Source organism: Ranitomeya variabilis, chromosome 8 (assembly GCF_051348905.1).
Source record: "Ranitomeya variabilis isolate aRanVar5 chromosome 8, aRanVar5.hap1, whole genome shotgun sequence".
In the NCBI taxonomy this organism is placed as follows: Eukaryota; Metazoa; Chordata; class Amphibia; order Anura; family Dendrobatidae; genus Ranitomeya; species Ranitomeya variabilis.
Genome location: NC_135239.1, coordinates 204,189,614 through 204,212,538, shown reverse-complemented (window position 1 = coordinate 204,212,538; position 22,925 = coordinate 204,189,614). Strand labels below are relative to the sequence as shown.

Genomic DNA, 22,925 nt, shown 5'->3' with positions numbered 1-22,925 from the left:
GCACAGCCCGCAGTGGTATATAGAGCACAGCCCGCACAGTGGTATATAGAGCACAGCCCGCACAGTGGTATATAGAGCACAGCCCGCACAGTGTTATATACAGCAGAGCCCGCACAGTGGTATATAGAGCACAGCCCGCACAGTGGTATATACAGCACAGCCCGCACAGTGTTATATACAGCAGAGCCCGCACAGTGGTATATAGAGCACAGCCCGCACAGTGTTATATACAGCAGAGCCCGCACAGGGGTATATACAGCAGAGCCCGCACAGGGATATATACAGCACAGCCCCCACAGGGATATATACAGCAGAGCCCGCACAGGGATATATACAGCACAGCCCCCACAGGGGTATATACAGCAGAGCCCGCACAGGGATATATAGAGCACAGCCCACATCTCATCCCCCCCCCCCCCCCCGATAATGGCCCCACAGTCCGGTTAAAAAGAAAAAAAAAAAAAAACTCTCCTCACCTTTCCTTTTGCCCGCGCTGCTCCTGGCGGCTGCAGTCTGCCCAGGACACTGCAGGTGCGCGATGATATGACGTCATCGCGCACCCGCAGTGTACTGTCAGAGGCAGAGCGGGGAATGATGGGAGAGGAAGCGTCAGGTGACGCTCTCTCCTCCCATCATTGCATTGAACTATACCGGTGTCATAGACGCCGGTATAGTTAAATGCGGCGGCGGCGGCGGCACTGGGGGGGGTTCCGGGGGAGGAACAGTGCAGCGGCCCACTACTGGCATCGGCTCTTCTGGCATTTGCCAGAAGTGCCCGATGGCCAGCCTGGCCCTGCTCAGACCTGCCGGCCCGGGGCCCCTGACCTGCGGGGCCCGGTCGCAATGGCGACCGCTGCGACCGCGGTAGTTACGCCCCTGCAGCCCAGTAATCACCAGTACACAGCACCAGCCCAGTAATCACCAGCACACAGCACCGGCCCAGTAATCACCAGTACACTGTCACGGGGAGACTAGGTGAGCGAGAGCTAATAACCCGGGCCCCTGCAATTTCCCTCAGACTAGGGAAATCCTAACTGACCCTCTACCTGGAGTTTACACTGATGGTGTGCATGTCCAGGCCTCGACCCTCGCCCTGTCTCAACCCTAGGCTGAAACCAACCGCCCACCACCCAGTGAAGAGGTAATACACCAATACCCACAGTTAGCACAGACAAGGATAAAGGAAAATATACACCACGCCGCAGTCACTCAGGAATACACTATAAATGTGCAGGGCAAAATAAATACAAATATAGGAAGGAGTAAAAAATAAGACTAAGGAAAATACACCACCAGCAACGAATCTCCAACAACCAGCTCTCCACTCCAGACCGAGATAACAACGCACAAGACAGAAGCTATAATCGGCGACTCCCAATGATCAGGAGAACTATTTAAAGGCAATGGGCATGGCCCAGCTTCCAATCCGAGGATCAGGTAAATTAACCCCGGAACAGCTAGATAAAATCTAGCCGACGCCAATGAGCAAATAGTGGTCAAAAGCGGAATTACCGTTGTCTGTCGAACGACCTGGTCTGAACAGCGTCCGACATGACATACACAGCACCAACCCAGTAATCACCAGTACACAGCACCAGCCCAGTAATCACCAGTACACAGCACCGGACCAGTAATCACCAGTACACAGCAACGGCCCAGTAAACACCATTACACAGTACCGGCCAAGTAATCACCAGTACACAGCACCGGCCCAGTAATCTCCAATACACAGCCAGGAATACAAGTCATATTTAAAGGAACCTTCTGGATGATTTCACTACTGACACTTCGCACCATGACTGTATCGATCCTTGTAGCACAATAAAAATGCCACCTGTCTTGTAGTAATCCTATGGGATGGCACCGAGAAATCGAGTTTTGAAGCCACATGCAAATTGGCCTGCAAGTGCATTGGGGGCGTGTTCACCCAATCTGAGCATACCCCCCCCCCCCCAATGCACTTCCAGGCTAATCTGCATGTGACGTCAAGGGATTTCTCAATGTGAGCACAAAGTCTCCCAAGTGCCTCTCACCTTAGGGTATGTGCACACTGCGCTTCTTAGTATGTGCCTGTTTTCCAGTAGGGCGACCTGCAGGGCACCATCTTTTGTCAGTGTTTCTTATCAATGTTAAAGTCCCTCCTATAAAGGTGGTTGGTCTACAAGGCAAGGAGTGCAGCGCTTACAAGCTCTTTGCTATGGAATTTCCAAGTGCTGCTGTAAAGCAGTTCTCTTGTCCTGCAGAATCTAATCTGCCTCTGCTTGCAACAAGGTAGAGATTACAATTCGGATCAGCAGCTCAATTGACTCTGCCGCTTTGTCAAACTGTCAATCTTCTCCTGAAGATCTATGTGGAGAACAATCCCATAATCTTTGTATCCATGAAAAGTTCTACAACTTTCACATATACTCATTGCTTCAACTTCTCACCAATAAGATCTCTACTTGCTGATAGTGAATGAAATCAGTCCTTTTTTACTTTCAGAGGCAGCAATCCTGTACATGGAAATGGATACAATTGTAACCAGTCGTAAACAAATCAGTTTCTGCACAATTCTCGGCTTGTTTGCTACAATGTAGCAGTTTGGGGTCTCTGTACATAGGAGCTGGGCCACACCATAGTCGCACTACGATCCGTCCACTTTTCAAAAAGTTGGCGGAAATTCACCAAAAGTCGCCATTTTTTTGCACAACTACAAGATGGGCAAAGATTTGCAACTTTTCTACCCCAGTTTTTTGGCAATCAATATAAAGCTTGAAAATGTCCCTTTAAGAGGAATGGCCAGTTGTCTCTCTCTCACAGCTGCAGTGTCGTCACGTAATCCGAGCACCGGAGCCTTCAGCCTTATGTTTACTTGTCAGGCTCTTATTCTGTTTGATACACGGCCATGTTTAAAGCGACTTCCTTCCTCGTTAGTGCTGGCACCGTGTTTCTTGCATAGTGCGTCATGGGCAGCAAAGATTCAGACTAAATAGACCGATGCATAAATATACACCCCCCGGAGCTGGGCATGAGCCGCCCATAAACACATGATTGCCAATTATGCCACACAGGCCTTCTCCAACTGTTGCAAAAATAGATTTTTGGATGCCTAGACTACTTGTTGCTGTCGGGGGCATGCTGGGAGTTGTAGTTTTACAAGTTCAAGAGCAGGGTAATTCCCAGCCTATACTTAGGGTAGATGGACAACAGATTCAATAGATCTTGCCATCATCCAATTATGTCTCCAGTAATCCGGTCACATCATTGCCCCAAATCTTAGGTCATATTTTTACATAAAATGTTCTAATTGGTGAATTATTATTATTATTTATTTATTTATATAGCACCATTAATTCCATGGCAGTTAATAATTCATGGTCTTTTGTTCAGGATCCTTAGTTTTGGGCCAGAGCAGAGAACGGTCACATTCGCTCTGGAGGACATGTCCGTCCTACATCATGCAGAATATGAATGGACAAGGTGTAATACTTCATTTCTCCTGTAGAGGTGCTGCAGGGAAATTAAAAACTTACTACCAGGTTTCCCCAGAGCCAATCACTGCGGATTTTCTAGGACCCCTTTAATTATCACAGTACTAATAATAAAAATGTAAAAAGGTGAAGGATAACGACTCCATAGTTATTAGTAGAATAGAATGGGCGGCGACCGCCTGTTGTCGGATCGCTCATATAAAATGGTTTAATACTCATAGCGCCACCTGTGGGCGTCCTCCATGTCTGCAGCTGTCTTGTGGGACGTCTGCTGGAAGGACAGATGTTCTTATAGTGATCAATGAGCCCGGAAGCCTTTATCTATCAGACAAGTCAGCAGCTTCCAGAAAACACTTAACCACATCCTCCTGCAACACATGTGTCTGCGGCGTCACCGAGGATGTGAAAAGAGGCGCAGAAACTCCGCAGGATTCCCATCTCACACATAAGGAATTCAGGATTAAAAAAAGGCACAAAACTCTGGAGCCCTCATAATCTGTAAACTATTCTATACAATCACCGGGAATCACCGCTCCGGACGTTTCCACTGTGTCCCAACATGGCAGAGTCATAGTGTACACAGTGACTGTATCAGCAGAATAGTGAGTGCAGCTCTGGAGTATAATATAGGATGTAACTCAGGATCAGTAATGTAATGTATGTACACAGTGACTGCACCAGCAGAATAGTGAGTGCAGCTCTGGGGTATAATACAGGAGGTAACTCAGGATCAGTAATGTAATGTATGTACACAGTGACTGCACCAGCAGAATAGTGAGTACAGCTCTGGAGTATAATAAAGGATGTAACTCAGGATCAGTAATGTAATGTATGTACACAGTGACTGCACTAGCAGAATAGTGAGTGCAGCTCTGGGGTATAATATAGGAGGTAACTCAGGATCAGTAATGTAATGTATGTACACAGTGACTGCACCAGCAGAATAGTGAGTGCAGCTCTGGGGTATAATACAGGAGGTAACTCAGGATCAGTAATGTAATGTATGTACACAGTGACTGCACCAGCAGAATAGTGAGTGCAGCTCTGGGGTATAATATAGGATGTAACTCAGGATCAGTAATGTAATGTATGTACACAGTGACTGCACCAGCAGAATAGTGAGTACAGCTCTGGAGTATAATAAAGGATGTAACTCAGGATCAGTAATGTAATGTATGTACACAGTGACTGCACCAGCAGAATAGTGAGAGCAGATCTGGAGTATAATACAGGAGGTAACTCAGAATCAGTAATGTAATGTATGTACACAGTGACTGCACCAGCAGAACAGTGAGTGCAGCTCTGGAGTATAATACAGGATGTAACTCAGAATCAGTAATGTAATGTATGTACACAGTGACTGCACCAGCAGAATAGTGAGTGCAGCTCAGGGGTATAATACAGGATGTAACTCGGAATCACTAATGTAATGTATGTACACAGTGACTGCACCAGCAGAATAGTGAGTGCAGCTCTGGGGTATAATACAGGATGTAACTCAGGATCAGTAATGTAATGTATGTACACAGTGACTGCACCAGCAGAACAGTGAGTGCAGCTCTGGAGTATAATACAGGATGTAACTCAGAATCAGTAATGTAATGTATGTACACAGTGACTGCACCAGCAGAATAGTGAGTGCAGCTCAGGGGTATAATACAGGATGTAACTCGGAATCACTAATGTAATGTATGTACACAGTGACTGCACCAGCAGAATAGTGAGTGCAGCTCTGGGGTATAATACAGGATGTAACTCAGGATCAGTAATGTAATGTATGTACACAGTGACTGCACCAGCAGAATAGTGAGTGCAGTTCTGGGGTATAATACAGGAGGTAACTCAAGATCAGTAATGTAATGTATGTACCCACTGACTGCACCAGCAGAATAGTGAGTGCAGCTCTGTAGTATAATACAGGATGGAACTCAGGATCAGTAATGTAATGTATGTACACAGTGACTGCACCAGCAGAATAGTGAGTGCAGCTCTGTAGTATAATACAGGATGGAACTCAGGATCAGTAATGTAATGTATGTACACAGTGACTGCACCTGCAGAATAGTGAGTGCAGCTCTGTAGTATAATACAGGATGGAACTCAGGATCAGTAATGTAATGTATGTACACAGTGACTGCACCAGCAGAATAGTGAGTGCAGCTCTGGAGTATAATACAGGATGGAACTCAGGATCAGTAATGTAATGTATGTAACACAGTTACTCCACTATTGAAGTGTAGGCTTAGGCTTTAAAAGAATAATCAATACTTTTGTGTGTGGCTGGTAAGCTTCTTTCTAGCGTTCAGCATTATTATTATTATTATTATTATTATTAATAATCATGTGAGTGGATTCAGATATATTAAAGTTTCAGGGTATGAAAAAATAAATGTGACCACTGACCACCATTCATGAGAGGGAACGTTTTCCTTTCTATCCCCCCAGGAATCAGAGACGTCAATATTTCTTTATATAAAATTCTCCCTGTCTGCTCTGGGAATTTGGCTGGAATGTCGGCAGCCGCTGAAATCACTCAGATTCCTTCTAGCACATTCTGGGCTGAGAAGAAGGAAAAAATAAAGGTGGGAAAACAGTGAAAGAGAAGTGAGAAGAGTCTCATGCTGGTAAGAGAAACGGAGCGGGCGGCTTTGATCTTTCCATCTGTGATATGATGGGGAAATAACAAAACAATCCTCTAATCCGGCATCAGGAGAACTGTCAGATGCCAGATTATCAAATATTCCAGAAACAAAACAAACCTCAATGTGTAAGGAGAAACTGACACTATATTGTGCTGAAAATATGTATCGGATTACCAGATGTTCTGGATTATCAAATGCCAGATTAAAGGAATTTCATGTTATAATACACTATACCTATAATTGAAATATCTGATATTTTGTAATCTGGAACCTCGCAAATCCCATTACTGCTACTTACCTAAATACCCACCAGCTTGCACTAAAGACCCTTCTATATCTATAGAAAGGTAAAGAGGTTTCCCAGGATTACAAGGTCTAAGGTGTTGCAGCTCTGTCACATTCCCTTAAAGGGATATAGAATCATAAAATTACATATTGTTCGATCAAATGTTTAAGTTAAATTCATTTTTATTAAATTTTTGACAATATTTTTTCAATATTCCATGTTATTCTCGATATTTAAAAAAATCTGAAATTTTAACACTGATCACTAGGCTTTATACTAGTTTTCTGTTCTATACAGATAACTTTTCAGCAGTCTCATTATCATCACAAACAGGATTCCTAGATTACCCAGGATCCACCATTCACAATATGTGATGTCACAGCTCACCTCCTCCTCTTGTACAATGACTGATAACACCTCTATATACAGTATATAACCCAGGATCCACTATTCACAATAGGTGATGTCACGGCTCACCTCCCCCTCCTCCTGTACAATGACTGATAACACCTCTATATACAGCTGATAACACAGGATCCACCATTCACAATAAGTGATGACACAGCTCGCCTCCTACTCCTGTACAATGACTGATAACACCTCTATATACAGCTGATAACACAGGATCCACCATTCACAATAAGTGATGACACAGCTCGCCTCCTACTCCTGTACAATGACTGATAACACCTCTATATACAGTAGATAACACAGGATCCACCATTCACAATAGGTAATGTCACAGCTCACCTCCTCCTCCTGTACAATGACTGATAACACCTCTATATACAGCTGGTAACACAGGATCCACCATTCACAATAGGTGATGTCACAGTTCACCTCCTCCTCCTCAAGTACAATGACTGATAACACCTCTATATACAGCTGATAACACAGGATCCACCATTCACAATAGGTGATGTCACAGCTCACCTTCTCCTCCTGTATAATGACTGATAACACCTCTATATACAGTAGATAACACAGGATCCACCATTCACAATAGGTGATGTCACAGCTCACCTCCTCCTCCTGTATAATGACTGATAACACCTCTCTATATAGTAGATAACACAGGATCCACCATTCACAATAGGTGATGTCACAGCTCACCTCCTCCTCCTGTACAATGAATGATAACACCTCTATATACAGTAGATAACACAGGATCCATCATTCACAATAGGTGATATCACAGCTCACCTCCTCCTCCTGTACAATGACTGATAACACCTCTATATACAGTAGATAACACAGGATCCACCATTCACAATAGGTGATATCACAGCTCACCTCCTCCTCCTGTACAATGACTGATAACACCTCTATATACAGCAGATAACACAGGATCCACAATTCATAATAGGTGATGTCACAGCTCACCTCCTCCTCCTGTACAATGACTGATAACACCTCTATATACAGCAGATAACACAGGATCCACCATTCACAATAGGTGATGTCAAAGCTCACCTCCTCCTCCTGTACGATGACTGATAGCACCTCTATATACATTAGATGACATAGGGTCCACCATTCACAATAGGTGATGTCACAGCTCACCTCCTTCTCCTGTACGATGACTGATAACACCTCTATATACAGTAGATAACACAGGATCCACCATTCACAATAGGTGAAGTCACAGCTCACCTCCTCCTCCTCCTGTACAATGACTGATAACACCTCTATATACAGTAGATGACACAGGGTCCACCATTCACAATAGGTGATATCACAGCTCACCTCCTCCTCCTGTACAATGACTGATAACACCTCTATATACAGTAGATATCACAGGATCCACCATTCACAATAGGTGATGTCACAGCTCACCTCCTCCTCCTGTACAATGACTGATAACACCTCTATATACAGCTGATAACACAGGATCCACCATTCACAATAGGTTATGTCACAGTTCACCTCCTCCTCCTCAAGGACAATGACTGATAACACCTCTATATACAGCTGATAGCACAGGATCCACCATTCACAATAGGTGATGTCACAGCTCACCTTCTCCTGTATAATAACTGATAACAGCTCTATGTACACTAGATAACACAGGATCCACCATTCACAATAGGTGGTCACAGCTCACCTCCTCCTCCTGTATAATGACTGATAACACCTCTATATACAGTAGATAACACAGGATCCATCATTCACAATAGGTGATGTCACAGCTCACCTCCTCCTCCTGTATGATGACTGATAACACCTCTATATACAGTAGATAACACAGGATCCACCATTCACAATAGGTGAAGTCACAGCTCACCTCCTCCTGTACAATGACTGATAACACCTCTATATACAGTAGATGACACAGGGTCCACCATTCACAATAGGTGATATCACAGCTCACCTCCTCCTCCTGTACAATGACTGATAACACCTCTATATACAGCAGATAACACAGGATCCACCATTCACAATAGGTGATGTCACAGCTCACCTCCTCCTCCTGTACGATGACTGATAACACCTCTATATACAGTAGATGACACAGGGTCCATCATTCACAATACGTGATATCACAGCTCACATCCTCCTCCTGTACAATGACTGATAACACCTCTATATACAGCAGATAACACAGGATCCACCATTCACAATAGGTGAAGTCACAGCTCACCTCCTCCTCCTCCTGTACAATGACTGATAACACCTCTATATACAGTAGATGACACAGGGTCCACCATTCACAATAGGTGATATCACAGCTCACCTCCTCCTCCTGTACAATGACTGATAACACCTCTATATACAGCAGATAACACAGGATCCACCATTCACAATAGGTGATGTCACAGCTCACCTCCTCCTCCTGTACGATGACTGATAACACCTCTATATACAGTAGATGACACAGGGTCCATCATTCACAATAGGTGATATCACAGCTCACCTCCTCCTGTACAATGACTGATAACACCTCTATATACAGTAGATAACACAGGATCCACCATTCACAATAGGTGATGTCACAGCTCACCTCCTCCTCCTGTACGATGACTGATAACACCTCTATATACAGTAGATAACACAGGATCCACCATTCACAATAGGTGATATCACAGCTCACCTCCTCCTCCTGTACAATGACTGATAACACCTCTATATACAGTAGATAACACAGGATCCACCATTCACAATAGGTGATATCACAGCTCACCTCCTCCTCCTGTACAATGACTGATAACACCTCTATATACAGCAGATAACACAGGATCCACAATTCATAATAGGTGATGTCACAGCTCACCTCCTCCTCCTGTACAATGACTGATAACACCTCTATATACAGCTGATAACACAGGATCCAACATTCACAATAGGTGAAGTCACAGCTCACCTCCTCCTCCTGTACAATGACTGATAACACCTCTATATACAGTAGATAACACAGGATCCACCCTATCACCAGCTTTCTCAGAACCAGGTGCACAATTCTGTGCAAAATGTCACATTTTTGGATTTTGGGCGTTATGTGTGGGTTTTTTCTCCCTTACACAATCCATTTGCAGATGTGTGACAGGCCATGTGGGCACGGCCGTTGAGCGTGTTTAGACGAGTCAGCACCCTGTTCCTGTGCAATGTATGACACATTTTGTGGAATTCTTGCTCTCACCCTCACACATTAAGGCTTTTCTCTTTACATTTGCTTATTTCAAAGCTGACAATTTCAGGGGGAATAAATACTCCCAAATTGACTGTGGTTTAAATTTTGTGGTAGGTGCAACATCGAAATGATGACCAAGTCCCCTTTTATTTGTTGAAGTTACGCATCTATGGAAACCGTGGTTTCAAAAACCTAAATTCTACTTTTTGTGAAAAATAATCTGTCATCTAAAAAAACTGGAGCAGTTGGGTGCCAAGGGCAACATGATAATTTATTATTTCAGGCTGAGCTGACATGGTAGATTTGGCTGCGGCACTTGTCATGTTGTTAAAGATTGCTGCATGCGACATTGCAGCATAATACAAGTGAATGCATTGGGCCCCTCAAGGTCAAGGTACCTCGATAAGGCTTCTTTTACACATACAGTTTTTTTTGCAGCCCATTATTGCGGGCTGTATCGCCACAATTTTCAAGGTTTGCCGCAATATCAGACCGCAAAAAAACTTGCGGATCGCCATTTTTTGGGTTCCTAATACTATAGCAAAAGTATTGGGGGAAAAAAACAGCGTTCTGCAAAACCGAAAGTCATGGCGCACCGCTAACAACGACCTTCCATTGTTTTTGCGGCCCCATTGGCTATACGGCGCGCCGTGGAATTATTGCGGCAAATTTTTGCGGCCCCATAGAAATTTTTTGGGCCGCAAAATTACAGCAAGTAAAGTCACAATAAATCCAACTGGTTCTGACATGTTGCGACTTGCTTGTCGTGGTACCTTGCAGATCACAATATGACCTGAAGGCAGAATTTTGATGCCATGCTGCCCCCGGCCACCTGCCTGCATTATTCTTCCATCTGTCCTACACACTTGCTACCTTTTCCGCTTCCACATACGTCTTGTGTCAGCTCCTACTGCATTAAAACAGCTGTTCGGGTCTGGAGTCGGGGGATTTGGTCTATTTTTAAAGGCGCGGCCATGCAAGACTATCTGTTGAGTTAGTATATATCTATGCCAAACAGTTTATTTAACTTGGCAGGGATGAGGCGCGCTGTGCCACGGACTGCGCTCATTCTCATTACATTACTGCTGCATTCTGGAGAATTCTCAGCTTGTAATCACTGAACATTGTCAATCTGAGAATCCTCTATAGAAAATCCAAAATAGCTTAAAAAAAAAGAAAAAGGCACATTAGTTCAAAGAGTTGTACAGGATAACAAAAAACCTGGCTCCTTTCTTTATTAAACAGCGCCACATATGTCCACAGGTGGACAGTGGTATTGCAGCTCAATCGCCTTTGCTTTTAAAGGGGTGGTCTGGTACTTTAACATGGATGGCCTATCCTTGGGATATGTCTTTAATGTCTGATCATGAGGGTGCGACAGCGATCAGCTGTTCCCGGTGTTGGCCAGATGTGACAGCACAGGGAATAATGGTCGCGGCGGCCGGGGAAGGTACATCCGCCTCTATAGATATGAATAGGGAATAGCGGGTGAGACGTACCCGGCCGCGGCCACTATACAATCGTCAGAGCTGTGTGACCTATCCTAAGGATACGCCATCAGTGTTAAAGTCATGGCCAACCCCTTTAATGGATTTTGGAGTAAACGGCACACAAAAAAAAATCTCGCAACTAATGGCGTGCGCCAAAAGTGAGCAAAAAGGTGATGTGAAAAGAACTCGCAGTGGTCTCCACATAGAACAAATGGCGCCAGATCTTTCAAAATGGCGACTAGCGAGATGTGTTAGACAGGTTGGCTGCCATACACCGCACTGATATTTTGGGCCAAAACAATCTTGAAAAAATGTGGCGCATTTTACTACACAAAACTGCCAAGATATCCAGCAGACATAATAATCCTGGCCCTCGGCGCGGACTTTGCTTTATTGGCGTCATTTACTGTACATTTCTATTACTTAGTAATTCTGCCCATTAGGCCTTATGTGTGTAAACAAAGAACTGTCGTCCGTAGCAACCAATCAGATCCCTGTTTGCATTCCTGTCTGAAAATGAAAGCAGCGTTCTGATTGGTTGCTATGGGCAACATGTCCTGTCCTTATTTCCTATAGTTTGCCTCCATAAGGAATGTTGGTTGCTATAGACATTTATTAATGTATATTAGGCACAATCAGATTTCAGCTTTCGTTTTGATTGAAAAACTAAAGCGATGATTAAATTGGTTGCTAGGGGCAACGGCTGTGGTTCTTGTTCACACTTAAAATATGGCGTCAAAGAATTGGTTGAAATAATGAAAAAGCAAGAACTTGGTCATTATCCGACCGTATCTGTATGGAGCAGAGGCATTTACCTCAAGAGACAGCAAACCCAATGATAAAGATTCACGTTTATGTGTCAATGACATTCGCCCCCGCCATGAGCGCCCCCTGGTCATAGACATATCCCCGCACCCCCCATTAGATGAACGCCCCGACATGTGATCATCCATAGACGACATCCATCACCTGCACAAGAATGTCAAACCTTGGAGAATTTTAACCTGATCACTACGACTCCATCGTTAGCCAAATCTTAGACATAAGATCACAATATTTGGCCGGACCCAGATACCCTCGTTCCCCCAAAATAAAAAGATGAGGATAAGCGGCGGCTATATATATATATATATATATATATATATACCGGTATATATATATATATATATATCTCTGACGCCGCTTATCTTTGGGTAAATCCTTTGACGTGAAACATCAGGGACACATAATGACACAAATGTATGTGCGTAGCGACAAATCCAGCTCTGCTACACGGGAAGCGCTGATATAATAGTAAAACGATTCCGGTGCCCATCACTTACCATCATGCCGGTGCTTTTATCCAACCCCCTCTTCACTTTCCCATATGTTCCTCTTCCGAGGGTCTCCAACAGCTGGAAGCGGTGTTTGATACTGCGCTTGTGATGGAGTTTCATCACGGCCCCTGACCCAGGAGTGGAGCCCTGCACCCCACGGGGGTCACACCTGTCCCAACTAGAGGACCTCTCCTCTTCTCTTCTACGCCCTATGTCACCCAACCTGACCCCGTCCCTTGCGTTGTCCTCTCCGGTCACCCCTGTCATGGTGTCCGCCTGTAGATTTCCAGAATAATTTCCTAAACGGCCATGCTAAAACACTAAATAAATATTGTTAAATAATTCCTAATAAATTAATAGAAAGTTACAGATTTTTAATCTGGGTGCGAAAGTTGCAGCTAACTTATTGCCAAAAGTTTCTAAAGTTGCAAACCCTTCCCCCTTCCCTTCTCTGACCCCTCAGATGCTGCTATGGGGTCCAGGCAGCTATCATTATCCCCTGGTTCCTCCTGTGGTGTATGAGCCCTGGGCAGCAGACTGCACTGAGCAGGGACACCGCTCTTACATCCTCATAGTATGGCTGGGAGGAGACACATTTGGGAAGTGGGTGAGGTCTCCTCCCCGGCCCTATGACTGATGTGACAATTACATCTTCTACCTGCTGCTGCGGCGGCGGCGAGTTCTGCTGTCTGGTGTATATTATATTGTGGTGTAATCATTCTATAATTATATTGTGTTATAATAATATTATAGCTGCCGGTATTAGTGGGAACATTATGGGGTTAGCCCTAGTGGTCACCGGCGGCCCCAATGCAATACCTGCCAGGTGCCATATTTAATGATTGGCATCTTCTTATGTGCCGGGGGCTTTGGGCACCCTCATGTATCAAGATCTGGGGGGAATGAAGCACTTAAAAGGCATATTCCAAATATTAAAAGTTATCACCAAACAATAGCTCATGACTTGGCAATCCGCCTCTTCGGGGCCATTTCAGAGCCCTGTCCTTGAAATGAGTGGGGACCCCCACCGATCCGCAATTTATCACTTTTCGATAGGTGATCAGTATGGATGAGCAGACCCGTGGAAATTCGGGTTCTGGGAACTGACCCGAACTTTAGTCCAAAGTTCGGTTCAAGTACCCGTACTTGAACTCCATTGACATGTACAGGGACCCCAACTTTGGGGCATGAAAATTCTCTCTCCTCTCTGCAGCGGACTCCTGGGAGAAGTCCGAATTCGCCGTTTAACACTAACTGGTACCAACCCCGAACTTTTAAGTTCGGGTTCGCTCATCTCTAGTAATCAGTTGTAATGTTGAAATTAACATTAATTAATGTTGGCCCCCCCGGTAGTAGTGGTAATGAGGATAATGTTTACATATTTTAGGACATAATTGACCATTAGGAATTAAAGGGTTACTCTGATCTTGTGCATTTATGGCATTTACACAAGACATATGGTTTCTACCAATGGGACTACGTGTTTCTTAAGAACGGGTTCCTGGCGTTCTCTACTTTTAGTGGTCTGATTTGCTGTTCATTTGTATGGGAATTATGACCACGTCTCCACTGCCAGCTAAATGTAATGAGACCAAATTCGCATGATGATATATGCGGGTTTCATAAGTGCAACCTGAATCTAATATACATTTATGTTACATCCTGTTCATATGTCATAAATGCAGAAAATGTGAATGCCCCTTTAAACTGACAACAACTTTGACCACCAATACATTATACTTATTATTTAATTAAACTGCAAATTGCCTCTTCAGAGAGGAAGATGACTTGAACTCTACAGCGCCACCTGTTGGAAGCATTTCTTTAAACGGAATCTTTCATCAGGATGAACCCTAAGCCATCTATATGGGCACACAGGTCATAGAAAATTGAATAAAATGACACCTTTATATCTTTGATCCGATGTCTTATTCTAGAGAAATCTAGTTTTTTCTTAATATGTAAATGAGCAGTTTAGATCTATGGGCTGGACATAGATCTTACAATCTGCCTCCAGAGCTCATTATAAATGAAAGGGGGCATTACCAGTCTGATACATGTGATGACTGACAGTCTGCTCTCCTGATCTACATGTCTCACTCTTGCAACATCCTTTATTTTTAAAATAATCTCTGGAGGCAGATTCTTGGGGAGATCTATGTCCGGCCCTATAGATCTTAACAGCTCATTTACATATTAAGAAAAAATCTGAATAACTCTGGAATAATACATTAGGTCACAGATATCAAGGTACCATTACATTCAACTTTCTGTGGCCTACATGCCCATATAGACGGCTTAGAAGGGTTGATCCTACCGATAGATTCCCTTTAACGGTCTTTACATATGACAAAGCCTGGACCTTGGGCAGCAGCATCACAAAGTTACGAAAGAGTTACCATCATAAAATGCCCATTTTTGTCCATCATAGGACCGATCCCTTTCGCGTAAACTATTTTTGTGCTGCCAACTGGTGCCTCCATACTGCACCTATTTTTTTCCTTTGAACTCTGTATGAATATGTAGGAAAAAAAAACTGTATCTACTTTTAAATTTGGGGAGGTAAAGTAGAGACCCTTTCAACGTGGATCCGTAATACATGTACCAAGGTCAAATGAGAGTTTGCCTGCAAACAGGGGTTAAAGCGTAGATGGCGCAGGGGTAGCCATCAAGACTAGGCAGCCAAATGCCCCTCTGCCACTAACCTATTAGGGCATATGGATGGCATAGAGGGCGTCCATGCATGGGACCCCTACATGAGCTCGGACTGGGAGCCTCTCTGTAAGGACGGATTCACACATGTATGTTTCATGGTCCCAGTACAGACTGCAATCTATGGACTGTCCGTGGGACTCCTGACCTTGTCTTTGAAGTTTGAAGCCCGCGGCCAGTCCGTACATTGCAGTCCGTACTTAAATTGTAAAACACAAACCTAATATGGACTCTGGTGGATTGTCCTTGTGTTACGTGGGAATATCGTTTAATACTAAATTTCCCCTCCACATTTATGAGATATAATTCTGATAATGTTATGACAGAGGAAACAGTGAAACGTCTCCTGTCACTAATGGCCAGTAGGATCTCAATGTGCACTATGCGGTGGGGATCTCCACTCATGGACTGTACATGTAGTCACATGCCGTCATCCTCAGGACAACTATGTCTGGGTCGCAAATAACCTCTGTGAGTCTCCGATTTGATGCAATGTTCCTCTTAGTCATACACAACATGGATCAGACCCGACCTGAGCTGTGGATTGCACAATATATGGATTTCAGAATCGGAGATGTGTCAGAGGAGGATGAGTTGGAAGACAGATTTTGGATAAAACCAGAAATGATAAAGATGAAGTCAGCTGCACCCCCCACCCCACATCCCATCCCAAAATAAACTGCAAAAAAACTAAAAATTGCAAATTGTTCCTAGAGAGTCGTAGTTAAGCTGTAGCCCTACATCTCCTGACCAGGGGACAGTGTTGGGTCTCACCAGTCTCTGTGCACCCAGCGTTGAGGAGACCTGCTACATTAGTGTCCTCCTGTGCCCTACTTAGCTTGAAGGTTGGTTTTTGGGAGCAGAGGAAGGACTGAAGCTACCAAGGGACCTCCTACCGCTAGGGACCTGCGCTGATCGCATAATGGAGAAGCAGGTCAGATGCCACCTCTCCATCATTCTGTATCGGACTGCCAGAAAAACCTGAGTGTGGAGCTCAGCGGCTGTATAGAGAATGTGTGGAGCGGCGGTCGATAAATGTGCCCCGTTCTGCCAATCGGTACAAGTCCCAGCAGTTGGACCTTCACCAATTAACAACTTGTGACAAATCTCGTGGAAAGGTGATAACTTGTTTTCACCAGACAACCCTATTTCCGTAAACTGATCCCACACATTAGATAGCAGTCTCTCTCTCCTGACTTCCCGAGTCGACCGCTCCTGTGTTCTCTACCCAATTGCAGACTCATCTAGTGGCGGCTAATCGCTGCACCAAACAAAAGGATTGGTCCACGAAATTCCAACTACGCGATCCTTCTCCCCCCCTAACAAAATCTGTTGAGGGAGAATCGAGAGGCCACCATGGACATTGTATGATGCCACCAAAATCAGGTGGTTCAGACAACTATTATCTAATACTTTTTTGATATTCGAGTGTGGTTCGATTTTCATGGACTGTCAGAGAGGTGAAGGTGAAGAACCTTTTTCTTCCCCACATACGAAAAAAACTGATGACACTCCGACTACACTCTGATATAAAAAAAATTGGAAAAACTGATGCCTGAATGAGGCCCATGACCAATGAGCATTTGCCCCTTCATTGCACACAAGATGGTTGGTTTATATTTATTTTTTGTGTCACAATAGTCAATCTTTAGCCAGACACAATAAAACCAAAGTTGTGACAATTATTAGCTAAGGGGAAAAAAATTTGTAGGGTCCTAGTGTAAAAATTCCAACGTGGTTTCTAGCAACTTACTTGTTTCATAATTTGACATATTCTCAAAACAAGGGCTCCTGCAGATGACCGTATTATCAGTCCGAGTGTGATCCGACAAAGCATTGGAACGCACCCGAGCCAATGTTAGTCTATGGGGCCGCACACAGGTCTGTTTTTTTTCCTGAGACTGTCCGAGTAAAAAAATCGCTGCATTCCCGAGTTTGATCTGATCATCGGATCGCACGCGGCCATGCAAAACAATGAGTCCGTTGAAAACACTCGAGTACATCTCAGTGTAGTCCGATTTCCGTGAACTGACACAATGGAGAAGATGGAGAAATGTTGTTCTCCATCTTCTCCTTAGTGTGCTCTGATTCTCTCATCTTAGAGAATTGGATTACATTATGCTTACACTCGGATAAAACATTGGTCAGACACCTAGCCCCCTAAAGCCTACAAACTGAACAGTTCACAATTTTATCGACATGTTAAGTAATTGTTGTTTAAGCAGTTTGCTAATGCCTGAAGGTAAATCTCACATTACTTCATTGTTTTTTTTCACCCGGAAAATTTTGACTCTAAATTCTCCCTCCGCCTTTTGTTAACAAAGTGCTCAATGATTACAACTATTTAGGTCTCGAGCAGGGAATTAATTTTCGCTAATGTCATGGATAATTCTGTGATTTATCTGGAGCTGATCCCCGACTATGAATACCTAATATCCTTAATGATGTCTGTCTGCGCTGTCAGAACAGCTGTAGGCCACAGGGATAAAAGGTGAGTCAGGGTGAGGGGAGAGAGAGAGGCACCTATTGAGTCACACAGCTGGGTGCAAAACTTTGTCTATAGCCCCGGGGGCCAGGAACAAATTCCAAAGCCTATGTTCACTGCAGAAGAAAGTGCCCATTGTGGCCGTGGCAGACAGCTGCTCCTGCCAGAACTCAAGGCACATCAAGGGCACGCTGCGCAGGATGAATGTACGCACCAGGCCTGTCCTTGCCCGTCCAAAAACTTTTTGGAACGCCTAAGATTTTTTTTCAGATACGCAACTTACGCCACAGTCGTTGCTCTTTGCGTTCCTATCTGGGGTTGCATTATTTGGGGAATTTGTTTTGGTCCATATCAACATTCCTGGAGCCCCGCTGGGATAATTACTTCTGTGTTGTCTTCAAGGACAGAGCGAGTTTACTTATTGGGGGGGGGGGACATTCAAGATAATAGTACTAAAGAAGGATGAGGGTGAACTTTGATTGGCGGGGGAGGAATGCGCACATTTTAGGGTCCATATTAACGCCTTTATACCTGGACCCTCGTGGCTCTAGTAGACTTAGCTTATAGCACCATAAAACCCAATGGTGAGAAGTTATCCTCAGCAGAACCAGAGAAGGTTTCTTGGTGAAGATTACTGACCCATAAATTAATAGTGTTGATAAGGTCATAAACCTTTAAGGGATTTCCTAGTTAAAAAATCCCCCCAAAACATTGAACTATACTCTTTTCGGAGGGTCTACCTTGGATCCTCAGCTTTTGGTCACAACAAAGAGCTTTTACAAAGAGCATCCCTCGATCTGGAGGACCTGTCCTGTCCGGCATTACACTACAAACCTATTCAATCGAATAAGTAACGTGTAATGCTTTTTTTTAGCCTGGGGTGGCGCTATAGATGAATTGAACACTTATTGCCTGGTTTCTCCCACAATTCATTGGTCGTTCCAGAAAGAGGTTAGAAGGGTCTCTGTCAACAGACGCTTCTAATGAGTAGACCCCTTCAGATTGCTGACCACATATTATATACTAGCTGCCCAAGAAGGTTATGCGCTCATTCCTGTATCTACTCATGCATGGGAAAAGCATTCAGATACTCACTTTAGCTGATCATTTTAGGTTAGAAAGGTCCAAAATATCTGAACACAGAGTGTTTTGCTCCTAGATCACTTACCGATCAGCTGAAACCTAGCAGCAAGTGTTCAATTTCCCTATAGCACCCCCACAGGGGAAATGGAGTATTACACTATGAAATCATTGGGCTGTTATGTAGGATGTGGGTTTGCTGAGTCATGTTCTTTCTTCGCAGCCATACTCTACTTTGGCTATTAGATGAGGGTCCCCTTCCCAATATTTCAATAATTAGGGGGGAGGGGAGAACTAGGTATAGGGTAACTGGGGTCTTACAAACCAAGCAATCCTTTTAATATTGTAATATTGCTGCTTTTTTCACTCTCTTACATTAAATTCTGGTGCAAAAAAAAAAAAAATATATATATTTTTTTAAAAATTGGAAATAATGGAGCATTTGCAGACTTTTGCACAGAGCCATCAGTTCCCTCGTCCTCTGAACGACTTGTCGGGTATTGCTGTAAGTTAAAGAAGTATAGCATCTGCCGAACACATGCCGGTGCTCCCCTAGGGGGCGACATGGGACCCGGCCAGATCCTTCTTTGTCTTATTTTGTTTTCCTTCTGGTTACTAGAAGAAATGGTGGATTTGCTTGTGTTTGTACTTGAGGAACTGTTCCCTGGTGGCGCATCGTAACAGCGTACTTTACTCCTGAGCTCATAACATCACACCATGTCCCATCTGCCATCATTCCCACACACAGGCCGCACTCCTTTTCCCTGAATTTGAGGTCATCTTCTTTTAATAATAAAACCGAAAGATGTTCTTTTCAGAATTTTCGGAATTTTTCAGATTGCTTTTTAACACCTAATTCAAATTCTTCATCACATTGTCTTCTGCAAGGATCCTTGTAGTTATGACTATTTCTACATTTTGTTACTAGGCTTCCCCTTATAATAAGTTGTCCTGTTGATGGAACCACCAGTGATCAGCTGTGATTTGTAGATATGTAAGTGGTCAGTTTGCCTGCAGCAACCCCACTGGAGAAATGAGGAATTACACGTGAAATCAATGGTTGTGTAATGCTTGGATGTGTCTGGTCCTCCAATGGAAGAGACGCGCTTTGACTCCTGTCCTTTGTATTGGCTAATAGATGACTGTCCCTTATTGAGTCCCCATTGGTCGGTTATCAGTGATCCTAACAGGTCTACAGAGGAGACAATGGTGTCATACCTCTCGTGATAGATGTGAGGAATGAACTATGAAAAGAATGTCACAAGACTATAAAGATCGCCTTCAGATCTCCCCAAGGGGTGACCACACGCAACCGTTTTGTGTCATTTCAGGGAACTCACTGTAGGCTTAGGCTGCCGCCATATTCCTCTGCCACTGGCTGCTGTATATGAGAAGGAATCCAAGATCTGAAGGAAGATAATGCAAGGAAAGCTACATGCTGATCTGCCGCCTGGCGCTACCTGCTTCTTATTGGTGCAGCTCTGGAGTGTAATACAGGAGGTAACTCAGGATCAGTAATGTAATGTATGTACACAGTGACTGCACCAGCAGAATAGTGAGTGCAGCTCTGGGGTATAATACAGGAGGTAACTCAGGATCAGTAATGTAATGTATGTACACAGTGACTGCACCAGCAGAATAGTGAGTGCAGCTCTGGGGTATAATACAGGATGTAACTCAGGATCAGTAATGTAATGTATGTACACAGTGACTGCACCAGCAGAATAGTGAGTGCAGCTCTGGAGTATAATACAGGAGGTAACTCAGGATCAGTAATGTAATGTATGTACACAGTGACTGCACCAGCAGAATAGTGAGTGCAGCTCTGGAGTGTAATACAGGAGGTAACTCAGGATCAGTAATGTAATGTATGTACACAGTGACTGCAACAGCAGAATAGTGAGTGCAGCTCTGGAATATAATACAGGATGTAACTCAGGATCAGTAATGTAATGTATGTACACAGTGACTGCACCAGCAGAATAGTGAGTGCAGCTCTGGAGTATAATACAGGAGGTAACTCAGGATCAGTAATGTAATGTATGTACACAGTGACTGCACCAGCAGAATAGTGAGTGCAGCTCTGGAGTATAATACAGGATGCAACTCAGGATCAGTAATGTAATGTATGTACACAGTGACTGCACCAGCAGAATAGTGAGTGCAGCTCTGGAGTGTAATACAGGAGGTAACTCAGGATCAGTAATGTAATGTATGTACACAGTGACTGCACCAGCAGAATAGTGAGTGCAGCTCTGGAGTGTAATACAGGAGGTAACTCAGGATCAGTAATGTAATGTATGTACACAGTGACTGCACCAGCAGAATAGTGAGTGCAGCTCTGGGATATAATACAGGATGTAACTCAGGATCAGTAATGTAATGTATGTACACAGTGACTGCACCAGCAGAATAGTGAGTGCAGCTCTGGAGTATAATACAGGAGGTAACTCAGGATCAGTAATGTAATGTATGTACACAGTGACTGCACCAGCAGAATAGTGAGTGCAGCTCTGGAGTGTAATACAGGAGGTAACTCAGGATCAGTAATGTAATGTATGTACACAGTGACTGCAACAGCAGAATAGTGAGTGCAGCTCTGGAATATAATACAGGATGTAACTCAGGATCAGTAATGTAATGTATGTACACAGTGACTGCACCAGCAGAATAGTGAGTGCAGCTCTGGAGTATAATACAGGAGGTAACTCAGGATCAGTAATGTAATGTATGTACACAGTGACTGCACCAGCAGAATAGTGAGTGCAGCTCTGGAGTATAATACAGGAGGTAACTCAGGATCAGTAATGTAATGTATGTACACAGTGACTGCACCAGCAGAATAGTGAGTGCAGATCTGGAGTATAATACAGGATGTAACTCAGGATCAGTAATGTAATGTATGTACACAGTGACTGCACCAGCAGAATAGTGAGTGCAGCTCTGGAGTGTAATACAGGATGTAACTCAGGATCAGTAATGTAATGTATGTACACAGTGACTGCACCAGCAGAATAGTGAGTGCAGCTCTGGAGTGTAATACAGGATGTAACACAGGATCAGTAATGTAATGTATGTACACAGTGACTGCACCAGCAGAACAGTGAGTGCAGCTCTGGAGTATAATACAGGATGTAACTCAGGATCAGTACAGGATCAGTAATGTATGTACACAGTGACTGCACCAGCAGAACAGTGAGTGCAGCTCTGGAGTATAATACAGGATGTAACTCAGGATCAGTAATGTAATGTATGTACACAGTGACTGCACCAGCAGAATAGTGAGTGCAGCTCTGGAGGATAATACAGGATGTAACTCGGGATCAGTAATGTAATGTGTGTACACAGTGATTGCACCAGCAGAATAGTGAGTCCAGCTCTAAAGTTTAATACTAGATATTTATTGAAGAGATAGAATATGTATTTTATACCAGGGTTTCCACTTACGGCATAGCTCATTATACACAGGTATACTCTGACTCTGCCGCCTGCGCATCCTTAGAAGATTTATTACACGTTGTCAGATGACGGTATTCTGGGTAATGTGAATATTAGCAGTAATGTAATGGCTTTGCGGCACAGTCTCCAACCATGGACTTGTTAGAGGCTCTGGCAGCAGCTGACATTTCTCGACAAGTCGGCCGGTCATTAGCTGGTGAGGACGGTGCCTAAACACGCTTCAGTCTGGTTGTTTCACTGCAGCTGTCAGACCCTCGTGTCACAATGTAATGCACTGGCCAGGAATCCGCACTAAACATTTATGTAGCCCGCATACTTATTGGCGTTCTTCTATCACACATATTTTCTAGGTAA

The 22,925-nt window shown here is 43.9% G+C and overlaps 1 protein-coding gene across 1 annotated transcript in view; it reads right to left on the bottom strand.

Annotated features, from left to right (window-relative positions):
- LOC143787546 (NUAK family SNF1-like kinase 1) overlaps positions 1–13,379 on the bottom strand; it is a 46,253-nt gene extending 32,874 nt beyond the window's left edge. The window contains exon 1 of the mRNA XM_077276386.1: positions 12,842–13,379. Coding sequence (XP_077132501.1) covers positions 12,842–13,102 — 261 coding nt within the window. The 5' untranslated portion in view covers positions 13,103–13,379. The remainder of the gene's footprint in view (positions 1–12,841) is intronic.
- Positions 13,380–22,925: the final 9,546 nt, after the last annotated feature.